General features: G+C 37.4%; 1 protein-coding gene across 7 annotated transcripts; it reads left to right on the top strand.

Annotated features, from left to right (window-relative positions):
• Positions 1 to 787: 787 nt before the first annotated feature.
• Positions 788 to 15,512, top strand: arfgap1 (ADP-ribosylation factor GTPase activating protein 1). 7 transcript variants are annotated; one of them, XM_055010473.1, is made up of 14 exons: positions 788 to 997; positions 4,757 to 4,827; positions 6,396 to 6,505; positions 6,790 to 6,961; positions 7,263 to 7,363; positions 7,463 to 7,549; positions 7,641 to 7,755; positions 7,836 to 7,892; positions 8,016 to 8,048; positions 8,259 to 8,288; positions 9,076 to 9,132; positions 10,787 to 10,846; positions 11,356 to 11,411; positions 11,531 to 15,512. In XM_055010473.1, exons 2-14 carry the CDS (start codon positions 4,768 to 4,770, stop codon positions 11,868 to 11,870), a joined length of 1,278 nt encoding a protein of 425 aa, XP_054866448.1. In that variant the 5' UTR covers positions 788 to 997; positions 4,757 to 4,767; the 3' UTR covers positions 11,871 to 15,512. The 7 variants fall into 7 exon arrangements, with proteins under 7 accessions (XP_054866448.1, XP_023142908.1, XP_054866450.1 ...); XM_023287140.3 differs by lacking the exon at positions 8,259 to 8,288; XM_055010475.1 differs by lacking the exon at positions 10,787 to 10,846 and having other exon boundaries at positions 11,362 to 11,411.
• Positions 15,513 to 16,072: the final 560 nt, after the last annotated feature.

The raw sequence follows: 16,072 nt of genomic DNA, 5'->3' as shown, positions 1-16,072 counted from the left end.
TGTCCTGCTGTTTGTCATCACAACTATATTTAAAGATAAATTCCTGATAGTAGATTTAAACCTTATGATTAGGGGAAAACAAAAAGGAAACAATAAGTTAAATTACTTTATACAACATATTAAAATGGTCCATTTTAAACTTTAACAAAAAATCTAGATTTTTACTGGTCTTGTCCCTTCCTGATGAAGTTCTGATGCAAAAAATATTTTATTTTATATAGTCAAATAATAAATGTGATGGCAATGGGTAAAAGTTTCGCATAATAAAGGCAAAGTAAGAAAGTGTTTTAAAGATCTATGGTAAGTGTTTATTGTGAAAATAAATCATGACAAAGAATGTTACTTGAGTTAGCTAAGATAAACAAGTGCATCATATTGCATTTTGTTCATGTCTGACAAGAGTCATTCACATTACTTACTGGACTGACATCAAATAAACTGACAGGAAACACCAGTTTTGGGCACAATCTGAAGAAGCTATATGGGGCTGCCGCCAAGTGGGTCCACCACCTGCAAGGATAGGATTTGGGTCTGTATGCATTGTAAAGGTGATTACCTGGGTGTGCTGACCTCAAAAAAAAAAGTAGCATATGAAGCACAGCATCATACTAGATAGTCTACTTGGTGACACCGTCAACTAAATGAAATAATACCTCAAGAAATGTTTGATGAAGATAATTCAGTTTCTCTCTTAAATGCCAATCCTGTACGTGGCAGTAGTGCTACTCCCAGCTGCTTTACTGCCAGCAACAAACACAAAAGAAGAAGAAACCGCCTCCCATGATGCATTGCACTGCCAACGTATGCAAACAGGAACATGGCTAACGGCGTTTAACATCAGCAGTCCTCTGAATACTCTTCTGTTCGCCTGACACAGTGTGTGACAGCCCGACACTTGCTGTGTCCCTGTGACAGAAGAAGAGCTTCTGTAGAGTTTGTCAGCGGAGCCTGCGGCCGGAAAACAGCGTTGTTTTCGTTGTTCAACAATCACAGACAGGTAACGGCTCAGTTAGCTAGCGTTAGCTCAGGCTAAAGATAACGTCAGTAGTGTCAGTAATTATGTCATTTCACTGACACGCTAGCATGTGTGTTATGTCAATTTAAAGATCGGCTTTTAATCACTACTTGAAGGAAAAAGTCGCGACTAATCATTATTAGTTTTTCGTCAAATACGCACGTTGACCGGTGTATGAAATCTGTAGTGTTTTTTTTTTCAGAGCGTTGACACGACTGCAGCTCTGTGAGGCTTTGTTTGAACATCACAGTGATTGAATTTCCCTAAAAGACAAAAATTGCCATGATCCGACACACAGTTCAAACGCGTTATTATAGCTAATTATTATGATTACCCCAGAAAAAATATTCACACAAATACCAAATGTTGATTTATAGTGAATTTCTATTCTTCTGGCTGGCATGAACAAGTGGCGCAGGATACTAAGTTGTTGTGTCAGAGATGTGATAAATTGTTACTATCGGTATTTTTTTCTTTTTACCTTTTTGCTAATGTGCCATGTCCCAAATGTGGGAAATATTTGAGAAAATGCAAGAATTTTTTACACGATTCCAGGTGGTCCTAGTAATTTCTACCATCCTCTAGTCCATTATAATAAATTATAGAAACAGTTAATGTCATAGTCCTCTAGTCAATTTTTAGTTGTTTGCTATTAGAGTGTGTTGCAGAGGCAGAGATGTACATTGTGGAAAGGCTCTAAAGAAGTGTCCAAGTGTTTTCAAGTGCCAGTGGCCACAGTACAAATCATATTTAAAAAGTACAAGTAGTTTTACACTCTGAATAATCTCAGAGGTCATGGTAGACAGCCAAAAGTGATCCCTGCGCTGGCACCAGTGGTACTGCAAGAGGCCAAGAAGAATCCAAGGATCACCACGAGGCATCATGAATCTAAGCAAATCTGATGCCAACATCTACATCAGATATTTCAGCAGACACTGAATAAGGCTAGTCTGCATGGATATCAACCAAGGAGGGCTCTGCTTCTCAAAGACAGGCACATAAAAGCTCATCTGTTCTTTGCAAAAGATCATTTGGACAAAGAAGAAAGCTTTTGGTACTCAGTTCTCTGTTAGCATGATATGAAAATTGAGTTGTTTGGCCACAAGGTTGTGGATTTAGTCTGGAGAAAGAAAGGAGACTCATTCAACCCCAGGCATACCATCCTCGGTCAATGATTGGCGTGGGAATGTCAAAGTGAACGTAAACGGCATCATGAGAAGAGAAGGCTGCATTAAGATTCTGGAGGAAAAGATCAGGCTGCATAAAAACTTTGCCTTGGGCAGCATCAGACTGTCCAACAAGACAGAGATAGGAAACATTCTGCTTAAAGTGGTCAAGAAATAGTTAACAGAAAGCAATATCAGCATGTTGGAGTGGCCTGAATAGAGTCCAGACTTGAACTCTTTTGGAAATCTGTGGAAGAACTGAAGACCGATGTGATGGCGAGGAGCACTTCCATCTGCAATCTGCAAAGACCTATAGATTGTCCCAAAAGAGGATTGAAATAAACTTACAAGGGAGATATGCTGACAGCTTGATGGCAGTTATAAGAATCATTTGATGCTGTAGTGTCAACTAAAGGTGTTACTATTGATTGCTGAGAAAACCTATAAATAGTTTTTCAGCAAAAAAACATATAGTATAATTGATCATTATTCACCTTTATAGTACAGTGTCTTGCTGGCTGTTTTCACTTGTTTATGTCATTTTCGGCCAGTAGAAACCTATAGGTCAACGAAAGTTCACTATAAATCAAGTTTTGGAATGGGTGGGTAGAAATAATTTGGAGCTTTACTGTACATAATTTTAGCCATGTGCTTTTAGGCTGTGCTTGAATAGAACCTCAACTAAACAAAACAAAATATATATTATTAATGTGATTAGGCAGCTGCCTTGCTCTTGAGGGCAAATGAGAAGTTTGTTTTCGTACAGAATATCCAAACCTCTTGGTTGAGGCAACATACTCCGTAGAATATGCTCCAGAGGCTTTTATTTGCTAATGTTTTCTTTTAAGTCCAGCTCTCTGTGATACAGCATGGATTTTTGAAGGGTGCCCCCCGTAAAAACATCACACCAACCTGTGAAAATTGCACTGTTCAGGAAATTCCACACTATTACAGAGGTTATACTCGATACTTGACTGTTCCAGTGATATTTAGATAGTACAAGCAGTATGAGAGCAACAGAAAATGTATTTTTCAAAGCGATTATTCTTTAAGGTGTTTAGCCAGCAACAGTAACAAACTATGACTTTTTCCAGCTTTTGACACATGAAGATACGCTTCTTTTCCCCTGTTTTCCTACCTCTCTCTATTATTGCATATTTAATATATTCTGGAGGTCTGACAGTCCTATCCGATTTAACATATCACCTTGGGCTCTGTGAATTTTAGATTTTTCACAATTTTATCTACAAAAGAGCATGTACAGTTTAGAGGATAGGCATAGGACTTTTCCTTTTTTCTTTTTGTCAACTAATGGCATGACCAACAATGTGTTCATGCATCTGTCGCTACTTTCTGACTAGTTCATGTGACTTAGATGACATTTTTCTTGTGGCACTGAAGTAATGTTTGACTCTGTTGGTGTGTTGTGACATTCTCCTTGCATTGACTTTAGGTAGATTAGACTATTTTGACCTGTCAGTTAGAAAAGCACATATTTAAGTAATGCAGCATATGATGGATAAAATGGTAGTTTACAAGGACAGAGCTATTGCTGATCTTACATTCTTAGATTATTGCTGTGACTGTGCACCCGTATCACCATCACTGATGTCAGTTGTCCTGGTGGTTACTCCATTAATCACAAGTTTTGCTTGAAGGCATTAAGACAGTAAGAATGATTGGCTCAGTGCATGCTGGGTAGTTGCAAATCTGGGCAACTGGCTCCTGATTTGCTGAGGTGTCACGGTGCTATAAACTTCATAAGATTGAGGCAGCTGTAGGAATGTGTGTATTCTATCGGTTTCTGTGTAAGTTAATAATTTTTTTCTTTGTTAAACGAATACATGTTGAATATAAGAATACAAACTCATGGTTTCCACAATTAGTACTCATATCAGCAGAAAATCAGTTCACATGTTTGATGTTTATTGATAGCAATACCTGATTAATGCTGCAGTCACAACATACAGTGATGTATTGGATGCCTTATCTCTCAGAGCATCCACATCAATAAACAATAGTTATTTGTTAGAAAACAAAGTTTGATAGATTGTCATATAGCAACTTTTTCAATTCATCAGCAGTAACTTCTGCTGTGATGAATATCTAGCTGTCTTCCTTTATCATTCTGGAAGGGCTTTACTGCAGCCTTTTGTAACTTCTCCTGGCTGCAGTCTCCTGCTCTCATCCACTTTCCAGGCGAAGCACAATTAATCTCAAACAAGCCTGCTGTCTGTGGAGAGGATCCAGTTCTCTTTCTGATTACATCATCAATACAACAGTTTCTCTTATTGCTTTCCAGTCTTTGGAGAGACATTGGTTCAAATCCACAAATTAAAACTCACCACTGTTATACAATATAAATTAAAGAGACACTCCAGTAGGAATATGTGATTTCAGTGCGAAATAGTCCTCTGGTATTGGTGCCATTTTATTCATTTTGTTCGTATTGTCGCTTGCTAACATAACCTGGGTTGTGGAGTATTAATTCCCAGTAGTTTATGTTCGTGTTTTGATAATTAGCTTTCAGTAACAAATGTTGTACCTAAAAAGATCCTTTACAAATCCTTTTCAGTGCGGGTCATCATGGCAAGTCCAAGGACCAGAAGAGTTCTGAAGGAAGTGAGAACACAAGATGAGAATAATGTAAGTCCTCGTAGCAGATTTTTAATGTCACTTCTCAACTCAGTCAAACTTAGACCATTCTTCACATAGAAGGTAACGGGTGTTTGGAAGCCTTGCGATGTAACACCTTCTCATAGTCCTTCACAAAATGTCCCCAAATAAATGGTGAGAGTAATTTTTGGCGGGAATTTTACTGCCAGTGGACATTTTGTCAGCCTGTAGCTTTGGCAGTAGCAGTAGAACAAGTGTAAGATCTCCTACTCTAAAATATTAAGTTATTCTATTATTTTGTGTTTTTCTGATAATAATACACTTTATTTTTAGACAAACAGAGTGCCTAGTCTGACTTGCTGGATGTTTGCTGTGGGTATAAGCCTGTCATTGGCTTCTTTCTTCCCTTCTGCTATCTCTGTGTTACTGTTTACCTCTTTGCTATAGGAAATGGCAACAGTAGTAACCTACCATACTAAACGTTTTAATTTTGTGTATTAAAGCAGCCCTGCTACTTTTTTCAGTGAATTAGCCACTTTAATGACAATTATTGGCTTTACTGGCTGCAAATGTTCCATCCAAACATTTTCACCGTAACTATTTTAAGTGACACTGAAGCAGCATCCTTCACTGAGCTGCCTAATATGATTGACTAGTTTAAAGAAGCACAAACAAAATAGTGTTTTTCCCTTTGTATCAAAATGATAATGAGATGCAGCCAGACCATTCTGCTAGATGAGAATAGATCTGTGTTTGCTTCATTTTTTTTGAGCCGGAGGCTACATCTATCTTTTATACACAATTTATTTGCTTAACAGCAAGAGAAAAGAATAAGAAAATCTAAATTAAGTATATTGTTATAGAACAGATGAGGGAAAAAGAGCCGATACAAAAAATATATATAACATTTCAGAATCGGGATCCTCGGCAACACATCAAATGTCCATTAAGGCTGTCCAATATTAAAAAAATAAATAAATAAATTAAAGAAGTGATTGAAAGTACACTAAAGATGCTGCCAATCTGATTTCAAAAGTCAGGTTGTTCAACAGTTCAGGTGATCAGCAGCAAAAGATTCAGTCAGGTGGTCACCTCTGGTCACTAGCACAGGCCCATCCATAGATCTAATTAAATATTCAGGATTTATTAAGGCCCTGATGCAGTTTGGAAGAAGGCCAGTTAATGCTTTAAAAGGAATAAGCTGTCAAAATCAATGCGGATTGTAACAGGCAGCCAGTGGAAGCTGGCAAGTATCGGAGAAATATGTTCATTTCTTGGTGCCAGTTAAAATGATATACTAAGAAAATAGCATCCCATTGCAACTCCAGTAAAGAAAAGAGGTTTTTAATAGAAGATTAGTCATCTTTTTGCCTTTGGACAAAATAGGAATGCTTACTCTCAAGAATCTCCTCCAGTATAAAATGTTTGTTTGTAGTAGTGAAATGTGTAGGGTTTTTATGATTGTTTGGCAACATTTGTGTGTTACAGTTCAATGGTGTTTAGATATTTTCCAAACCAATGCAGGGTCAGACTACAATATTCTTACATAATGATACATAAATTCATTAACTGTCGAATACCTGTTGTTTTCTTTTCAGCTGTGTTTTGAATGTGGAGCTTTTAACCCTCAGTGGGTTAGTGTGACATATGGCATCTGGATTTGTCTGGAGTGTTCTGGCAAACACCGGGGCCTGGGAGTACATCTCAGGTAAGAACATGTCTTTGCTTCATTCAACAAACTAGAAAAGCCTACTGAACTTTTAGATGAACTTTCCAGCTAACAGCTCAGACTACAAAAGTATCCTTATAACACCAGTGTGCATGGTCTATTGCAAATGCGTGGATAAGTTTTGTGATTAAGTTCCATTACTGTCGCAGCTTTGTTTACCAGCAGCTGAACAGGCCAGAAGAGGCGCATATTCCTTCCATTCATTAACAATACACTATTACAGCCTGGCAATGTTTAATTTAACACTTTTGCCCAATCTGCAGTTTTGTGCGCTCGGTCACCATGGACAAGTGGAAAGATATTGAACTTGAGAAAATGAAAGCAGGAGGAAATGGAAAATTCCGCCTGTTTCTTGAACTTCAAGATGATTATGACTCCAACTGGACTTTACAGGAGAAATACAACAGCAGAGCTGCTGCACTCTTCAGGGACAAGGTGAGTTGACAAAAGTTCAGTCATTCAAATTAGATCAGTTGCCCTGAAAAATCCGTATTTATTTTTTCATTATGTCATTTAGGTAGGTGATGTTAGACCATGTTATGGGTTATGTACTTTGGAGATTTGAAATGTATTCGCTTAATTGACAAGTTTTTTTTTTAAAAATGAAAAATATGAAGTGGATTACGGTCGAAGAATGGTTTAGTGGTAGCTAAAATTTGTGAGATCCCCACTTTGCCAGAGCATCTCCTGTTAATCAGAAGAATTTGTGTTTTTTTTCCAACGCTGTCCATGACAGGTCGCAACTTTGGCAGAGGGTAAGGAGTGGTCCATTGAGACATCCCCTGCCAGAAATTGGACCTCTCCTCAACCCAAGACCAGCCTTTCATCCTCTCATCGGTAAGAATCAATTAAATTTGAAACATTTAACTAATGCTGTGTGTGATACTAGATACAGAACAGCCATCAAAGCAGTGAATTCATGTGTCTTTAATGTAGCTCTGGAGGACCTGGACAGAACTCTGCAAAATCTAGCGACAAAGCTTTTGAAGATTGGTTAAGTGACGACGTAAACTCTTATCAGAGGTACATTTTTGACTTTCTTTTATGATTCTGTCTTCAGTTGTGTTCTGTAAAGGGGGTGATTTGCTAAAAAGTATTTTTCATGCTTCTTCAGTGGAGGTGGTTACAGTGGAAATCAAGAGAATCGATATGTTGGCTTCGGCAACACAGTGACCCCCGAGAAAAAAGAAGACGACTTCCTGAACAATGCTATGACTTCTTTTTATTCAGTAGGTCATGATATACATCTTCTGGCTGATTGGAACCTTTGTCTTGTTTGTCCTGTTAACTGTTGTTTTTTTTTCATCAGGGTTGGAGCAGTTTTACTGTTGGAGCTAGCAAATTTGCTTCTATTGCCAAAGATAATGTAAGTATGTTCAAACAAAAGTGTTGTAAGTTCATAGCATTTATGTTCTGCATTGAATTTCAAGCTAAAATAAGAACCCATATAAAAAAGTTAATTATATTTCTTTTAACTTCCCACATACAGACAAGTAAACTGGCAAATCAAGCAACCTTGAAGGTAAGATGAATGTTATCACAGATTACTTGTTTGACCTATGTTTCCTCCTACCTCTTCTGTCAGCTATATTGAGTATTTCTCTCTTTCCTGAGCGTATTAGCATTCACATAATGTGTTTTTTTTCTTGTTAAGGTCTTCATATATAATGTAACCTTTCAAGCTTTAATAACTGTTACTACTTTAATATCTCTTTGCCCTCTCTGGATGTAGTTAAGGGGCTATAAAGCGCCCCCAGAACCGGTAAAGCAGTTTATAGGTGCATGGCGCTTTTTCACATCATGTTTTTTCAAACATTTATTTTTTCAATTTCTGTTTATTGAACATGCATTACTTTACCCATGATGTATACTTTTTTGTCGGCTTGTCAGATTTTCTGTTTTTAAACAGTAAGACACATTTTGCAAAATGTTGGTAAATGTCATCTTCACATGCTTCTACTTAGTAATACTAATACAAGGCAACGTGTCAGTCTTGGTACATATGTTTTAAGTTTATGGATAACCTTTGACTGGTGGTATTTGTACTGTGAGATATGATACATTATGGAATATGGATCTATGGGAATTCCTACCCCTAATATAGAAATGAACAGAGAAACTGTTCACTCACATCCATTGATAATAGGTTATCCATTCATGCATGCCAGTTCTTGTGCTCACTGCTAACACTGCTGACAGGGGGTAATGGTGCGTAAAAACACTTAAGTAAACTTCTCTAAAGTTTGGCACTTTATGGAGATCTGGTAGATTTTTGAGACAAAAGAAATCCTTCATGCAACCTGTTACCGTTGCAAGAAGGATGTGTAAATGAAAATGTTGTATTTTATTAATTGTAATTGCAGCTCTACCCTTGAAAGGCTGCTAGTTTTTTGAACCATTACACCCTCTGGTGCTTGTTCACTGTCATGGTGAATGGGAATGATCAGTCTCTTCATGCAACTGCAGAACAAGTAGCTCAGTGTCTTGCAGTATTTGAATGTTAAACTGTGTTTCATTCAAGTGAACTCTCCTCTCTGACTTCCAACTAGGCCACTGAGTTAGGACAGACATTAAATGAGAATGTTATCAAACCTACCCAAGAAAAGGTAACATTGATGTTTGAAGTTGTTGATTTGGTGGTGGGTTGCAGTGCTTTAGACAAAGAACAGCTTCAGATGTGAATGTGCTATTTTCTCCACTGTTTTGTGTGTGCCAGTCTATCTGCTGTATGCCAGCTTACATTAAACGGCAAAGCCTGCGGTTGCAAAGATGGAGAAAAAAAAGTCCTTTGTTTCTCCTAGTCAGTGACTCAGCCATGAGATTTGCAGACGTGTACAGCTGTGAACTGTTTATTAGAGAGCCTGTGAGTCAGTGTGAACTGTCAGCACAGTCACTGGATGAAGATTAAAGTACATTTAAATATTTTTACAAGGCTAAGTCTTTGTTCAGATATCATGCCTCATTTCAAAGTAGTCAGTTTTCAATCTTGAGTTGCTCTTTGCTGAAAAATTACATTCCGTATATAATTCTGTGTAATTTAAATATCAGTGGTGCCAGTTTCCATTTTAGCTTCAGGGCTGGTTCCTACACATTCTTACAAATGGGGAAATCAGAATTTAATACAAAGTTCTAAAACTGATGTACATTGCTCAGTCGCAGCATTAAAACCACCTGCCTAATATTGTCAGGTCTCCCTCGTGCCACCAAAACTGCTCTGACCCATCAGATCATGGACAGGGAACCTCTTGTGGTAACTGGAAAGCTTATGCTGTTCCTGAGCAGTTTTTACAGTGTGATGAGGTGCACTGTCCTGCCATTGGAGGCTGCTGCTGTTGGGGTGTTTGCTTGGTCTGCACCAATGTTTACATGGGTGGTACATGCCAAAGTAACATTCACTTTAATACCTGGACCCAAGATTTCCCAGCAGAATGAAAAGATCAATGTCATTCACTTTGGTGGTTTCAATATTGTGGCTGTTCGTCATCATCTGACTGAAGCACTGAATTTGATTTACCCTGTCTTCTCTGATCAGGGCAAAAGAAAACTGAGTGTTCTTTTAGGAGGAAATTTTCTTGTTGACTTTAATAAACATAAAATGACACAACCTAGAGCTCCTCATCTGAAAACAGTTGCTCACTATCTTTGCAGATTTAATGTGTTTGAGCTTTGACTTTGAAGTAAGCTTTGTTTTTGGCATTTTATATGAACTACATAGCAATTTGCTTTCACTGAGGAAGTGGTGAGTGTTTTCCACATAAACGCTTCTGCATAACAGCTTTAACTTTGACTGTCAAGTGAGCAGCTATAGGATGTGTCTTTTACTGGGATCAAATGAGTCCTGTATACCTGTAAGTAAACATACAGGTCTTCATAGATCAAAATACAGGATAAGGACCTTCTAATTCACTTTTTAACATTATCAAACAACAAAACCAAATTTAATGAGACAGTTTCATTCACCATACTGTATGTAGTTTCTTCTCTATAAGCTGATGACTCACGGGGACAGATATTAAACAAGGTACCTTTGTCTTCTAATGTACAGCTGGCATTGCTGGTTTAAGATATCTCTAGTATGTGCTTTTTGAATTTTCATTATACTGTTTCCTATGTTCCGAATTTTTAATGCTCTTAACAAATCTCGCTATCGCTTTTCTCACAATCAAAAATTAACTGTGCACAACTTGTTCTATGTAACAAACATATTTGAATAGCGATTGTTGTTTTTGTTAGTTTTTAATAACAATTTGGCTCATCCAGGTGAAAGATGGCAAATTGCTAGATGAAATGGCAGTCAGCATCTCTGGGCTGGCAAGCAAGGTAGGACGGGCAGACATCTGCCACACTGTACGATGCAAAACCAGCCTCCTGAATGAGGAACAGCAACCCAGATCCACCGTATTCTGGTTTAAACTGGGTCTCTTAAGTCCACAAACAGTTTGCAAAAATGCAGAGAAAGTACCCCCTCAACACCGTAACCCCCCAAGAGACTGGTTTTGCAATGTTAATGAATGTTTGAATAATACTAATCAAATGTAATCTCTCATTTGTCTTGCTGCCACTTTAATTTTGGTGGTGAGTACACTGTAGTCAACTGTTTTGCTGTTAAAGTGTTAGAAACAAATATCTTTGTGCAGTCTTAATATTGCTGTCTCTGTGACTTGGTAAAACAAATTTTGCAGTCTTTTTGTTTGTTGTGTAGCCAGTATTCATTTGTATAATTTTTCACTTTATGCCCTTGCATTTTTTTGTATTATCCATTTATTTAAAAGACATTGTGTTTTAAGACTTCAGGTAACATCAACATAACAACTGTCTCTGGTGCTTAGGTTCAGGGAGCTGGTGCAAAATTGACTAATCTCTTCTCTGGAAAACCGGAAGATGGGTAATAAAAACTACTTCATAGAAATGAGCAAACGGCAAAATGTTTTCCAACATATGATCTTGTGAATATTATGACACATGATTACTAAACCATGTCTTTATGTTTACTACTGTTTTCAGGTCTGCTGGAGAGAGCTACCAGAACATGGATGCCACTGAGGGATATCAAGGAAGTTCAAGCCAGCCTGTGTCAAAGGACTTCTGGGAAACCTTTGGCAGCAACACCTCCCTAAAGGCCAAGAAATCTCCCAGCAGTGACAGCTGGACCATCGCAGATAATTCTGCAAAGAAGAGCTCTGACAGTTGGGACAATTGGGGCTCCGAAGCAGCATCCAACAACAAACACAGCACAGAAGAGAGCTGGGAGGCCTGGGACAACAACTGGGAGAACGCAGATGGTAAGACGAAGAAGAGTCCTACGAAACCTGCTGAGGAAGCCTGGGATAATGCAGACTGGTAGTGACCTCACAACAATACATGCCACCTTTTTCCTACTCTGGCCTTCTCCCCCTGTGTCTCCCCCTCTGTTCATCTCACTGGCACTTTCAGGGAAAGAGCTGAGTCAGCTTAGTTCCTGTTAATGCAATCAAAATATATTTAATAATCATCCAAGAAACAATGAATAAAGCCCAGGGATAATTTTAGCTCAATATTAAATGAATATTCTTAAAAAATACAACTATGTTGACCTGCAGTCCTGTATTTTATTGTAAATTTCCTCCATCACAGTGAATCAAAATAAATCAGTGTAGATAATGTCATAACCTTCAGTCTGGGATCTCCAAATATAATAGTCTTGGGTAAACAAGCCAGTGTTTATACTGTATCGTTGGTGTCATGGTACTGGTTTTCAATTCACCACATAAAAAAAATGATGCATGAACGAGAAGATTGGATGTTGTAAATATGGATTATTGTAAATACAGTATGATTGAAGCTGAATCACACTACTTTCTGTGTTTAAGTTAAACCCTTGGACCTTTTGCACATTTTGGTTTTGTAAAATTGATTATGAAATGCGTTTTTGACAGAATAAAGCCCATCCAAAGCATACTGTAATCACAGCATTAAATTAACAGAACAAACGGTCATCTTAATTAATCAGTTGTCTGCCATTTTTCAAAATTTGTGTGAATATTCACAATTTTAAATAAAAATAATGTAGATTAAAGTAGGATTAAATGACCTTCATAGTACTTTATTTTATTTTTTAAATGTGCAAATAGTCGATGGTTTCCAAATCAGCACAGAGCTGGAGATACAATATTGTCATGTTAGGATTTTGAGGCGTCCAAAACAAATTAAGTTTATCAGTAAATGGCCCCCTGCTAAAATAATTAAGATGTTTTAGGGTAAATGCATATATGACATCACCTTGTTTTATTACGAGTTGATTATTGCACCAATGACCTTTTTAAAACTCATTTTGATTGGTTGATACAATATTGTGATTCTGCTCTCATTTTTCCCCATCTTCATTGTCTGTCAATAACAACAGATCAAAACCCGTCTCTAACTTGTAATTTACATGTTCACTGCAAAGGTTTGACATTTGGTTGTTCTTTGAAGCACATTCCCAACATCATAGTAGGATTTTTGTCTTCTGAGTAATGCTATTTGTACTGTAGTACTTAAACTGTTTATTTACTTACACCATAGTTGAGATGAAACAGTTTGGCTTGAAAAATGACAAGACATATATGACATATATATGCCAAATATACCTGCCAATACTTGGGGAGAGCAGGGGGATTTATTGCAATATTATGCTATGTATCGTCATTTTTTGTTTGTTTATTTGTTATGATTCTCATGTTCTGACCCTGAAAAGCTGGCGGAATTATTAAACTGAAATTTATTGTAGACATACTCTCAAATAGGAATTCACACAGTTAGTACAGGCTGTATTTACTTGTAAAATCGTTTAAACCAGGCTCAGGTTGGACAAACTTGCATTCTCATGAATATACTGTAGCAACTCACATTATTGGACAAAATAAATAGTTTTAATCATAATTTTGCGGTTTTGTTTTCAAAGATATATTGTGGGGTTTTGAGTAATTCATGTCTAAAGATTATATTGTAGATAATAACACATGAAAATTCCTCTCTGCAGGGTCACATACTGTAAGTACTGTAAGTGAGCGTGAAGATTGTGTTTCAGTAAATGGGCACACATGGGGATTGTGGAGTAAATTGTCGTCATCGTGCTGTTGTAACTGCTGACCTGTGAGCCTGTAACTCGTGACCTCAGCTGAAGAGACAGGTCGTTGTAAATTTCATCTCGTACGAAGCAACTCTGTGAACGGCGTCAAGTGTCACTGCACCTTGTGTATTGTGAGAATTTGGTGTCACAAATACCTTCACACTTGTATTAACATCTGAGTTGTGGGTTGATGTTAATGAGGCTCATTAGACGCTGGATGCTTAGATGGTCATAGCTCTCAAACGCTTGTTAGGAATTAATTTAATCAGCCTTGTGAATCATTCAGATTAAATGGCAGCTGCACTCACATTGTTCATAGATGCAATTATATTCAAAAAAGTTCACTGTTGCGACAAGTAGAGAAGTAATCAGCATGAAACTGGTTCTGTAGAATTTTACTGAGGTACCTGGGTTTAGATGTAGGCCAATTTTGAAGCACCTAGTATTCTATGTGGCTTTTGATTCCCTGTAACTCTAAAAAAGTCAAACAAACATCAAGTTAAATACTATGGAACCAGCTACATCTCTGTTTTTTGAAGTGATATTGGAAGACAATTGGACATGCTTGAATTGCATCTGATCCTTTGAACATTAGTGTCTGCTGTCATCAGCCAGTATTCAGTTATTATCTTCCTGTGCAGCCTTCCACCAGTGCAATGCAGCTACTGGGGTGTTAAAAATATTTTGCAGTCCTCCTAAAGGCAGTCCTCATTGGGCCTCATAACTGAACAAAATAAGATTTTACCACCATGCGTTCTGACTAGTGAAGGATAAATCCTGGAAACTTAATTCCACACCCATTTTCCTACCTCTAACAAGTGTTCAGTTTACTGCCTGATTTTCAGTTTTTATTTCATTCTTTAATCCTGCAGCATTGTTTTGATGTAGACCTCATTACCACTGTTTTGATTTTCTGTGGCTCATTTTGTCTTTGATGAAAGAAGTGTGTAATAGCAAAGCTGCAAACGTGAGTCTACAGTGTTTGTGTGTTTTCAGTGACAATGCGATGCTGTTAAAAAAAGTCACTCCTGGAACATTTGTGTAGCTGAACCTTGACAGTCGTGTTCATGTACGGTCATGTGTTAAAAGCCTTAAACAGCTGTGTTTGCTTTCTGTTGAAACTGATGTGTGTTTGCTTCTGTGTCTCTGATGCAGTGAGGTGTACATGTCAGTAAATGATCATTTAAAATACATTGTTATCCTCAACTTTTCCTTTACTACAAAAGTTTTATGGTATGTCAGTTAATTTGGTTTTGTTTTAAAAATGATGGCGTGACATGAAACATGCAAACTGCCAGGAAGTGAAGTGCTGCGATAGCTCACCATTTTAGAACGGACATATTTGAACAGTAATTTGTCTGAAAACTGTAACCAAAAAAAAAACAAACAAAAAAGCTACTAGTTCTGAGAGACCACAGCGTTTCATTCAGTGAATGTCTCTTGATTCATGGACAAACTGCAGAATGTGTCATTGAATGAAATATGTCTAAATGACCTTGATAAAAAGTCTTTTTTTTTTTTTTTTTTTAAAATAAAACTGTATTTGTGATGTGATGCTTTTGCCACATTATCTAAATCAAAACTTTCCAGAGGAGCAGTTTCGCTCAGTTTCTGTGCCTGTAGAACATTTGAGATTGGGTATGTCTTTGTTTGTTGATGAAGCTAATTATGTCAGAAATACTATTTTTGATGTAACGCATGACGTGTAATGTGGAGCTAAATACATTCAGTTGTCTCCTCAGTGAATTTAAGTGCAGTTGTCCGCTTTCCCCCCTGGAGTTTCACCAGCAGCCATCCTATGAGGTGAGCCACTGTTACCTACTATCCTCTTAAGGCTGTGGATATTTTTCCTGTACACATGGTTTCTGTGTAAAATAAAAATGTATTGTGCCGTGAGTATCTGTGTGGTGCAGAATCTAGAGTCATTTGTTGACCGTTTATATTTTAGTGGCCACAACTAACAGTTAATTATTGTTATTGGTTCAGAAATGTCACATCTGTGCATAGCTGGAAAGATGACAGTCAAGCATAGGCCCCTGTTTGCTTGATTTTCCCTGAACAGCATTTGTGGATGTAGTTGTCAGATTTTTACTAAGACAACTGTAAAATGCTGTCATAGCACAAAACAAGCAAAGAGAAAACAGGACAATTAAAGGTCACATATTTTAGTCATATTCCCAGATTCAGGTTGTCTTGATTTGGGCTTTATTAATGCAACCTTCCTCTCACAAAAGAAAAAAAAATGTATTCGTTATTAACTCAAAGGACATGAAGAGTGACTTGATACTGAACAACCTGATACTTTTGCTTTTAAATAGTGAAAAATTAAACCTCTTTTCCCCCCAATTTTTAGAAAAGAGCTTCAAAATGAATATGAGGGAAACATGCAAAGTCTCTCCTATGATCTTACAAATGACGGAAAGTATTTAGTGCAAGCATGGAGGAACACATCTTTG

This window comes from Amphiprion ocellaris, chromosome 5 (assembly GCF_022539595.1).
Source record: "Amphiprion ocellaris isolate individual 3 ecotype Okinawa chromosome 5, ASM2253959v1, whole genome shotgun sequence".
In the NCBI taxonomy this organism is placed as follows: Eukaryota; Metazoa; Chordata; class Actinopteri; family Pomacentridae; genus Amphiprion; species Amphiprion ocellaris.
Note: the sequence above shows the minus strand (reverse complement) of the source record. Positions and strands in the feature narration are given on the sequence as shown.

Excerpts from the sequence above, each read along its gene's own strand:
- arfgap1 (XM_055010473.1), top strand. The coding sequence starts at position 4,768 with ATGGCAAGTCCAAGGACCAGAAGAGTTCTGAAGGAAGTGAGAACACAA. Across the intron at positions 7,550-7,640 it reads GACGTAAACTCTTATCAGAG|TGGAGGTGGTTACAGTGGAA; the intron begins GTACATTTTTGA and ends ATGCTTCTTCAG. Across the intron at positions 9,133-10,786 it reads TCAAACCTACCCAAGAAAAG|GTGAAAGATGGCAAATTGCT; the intron begins GTAACATTGATG and ends TGGCTCATCCAG.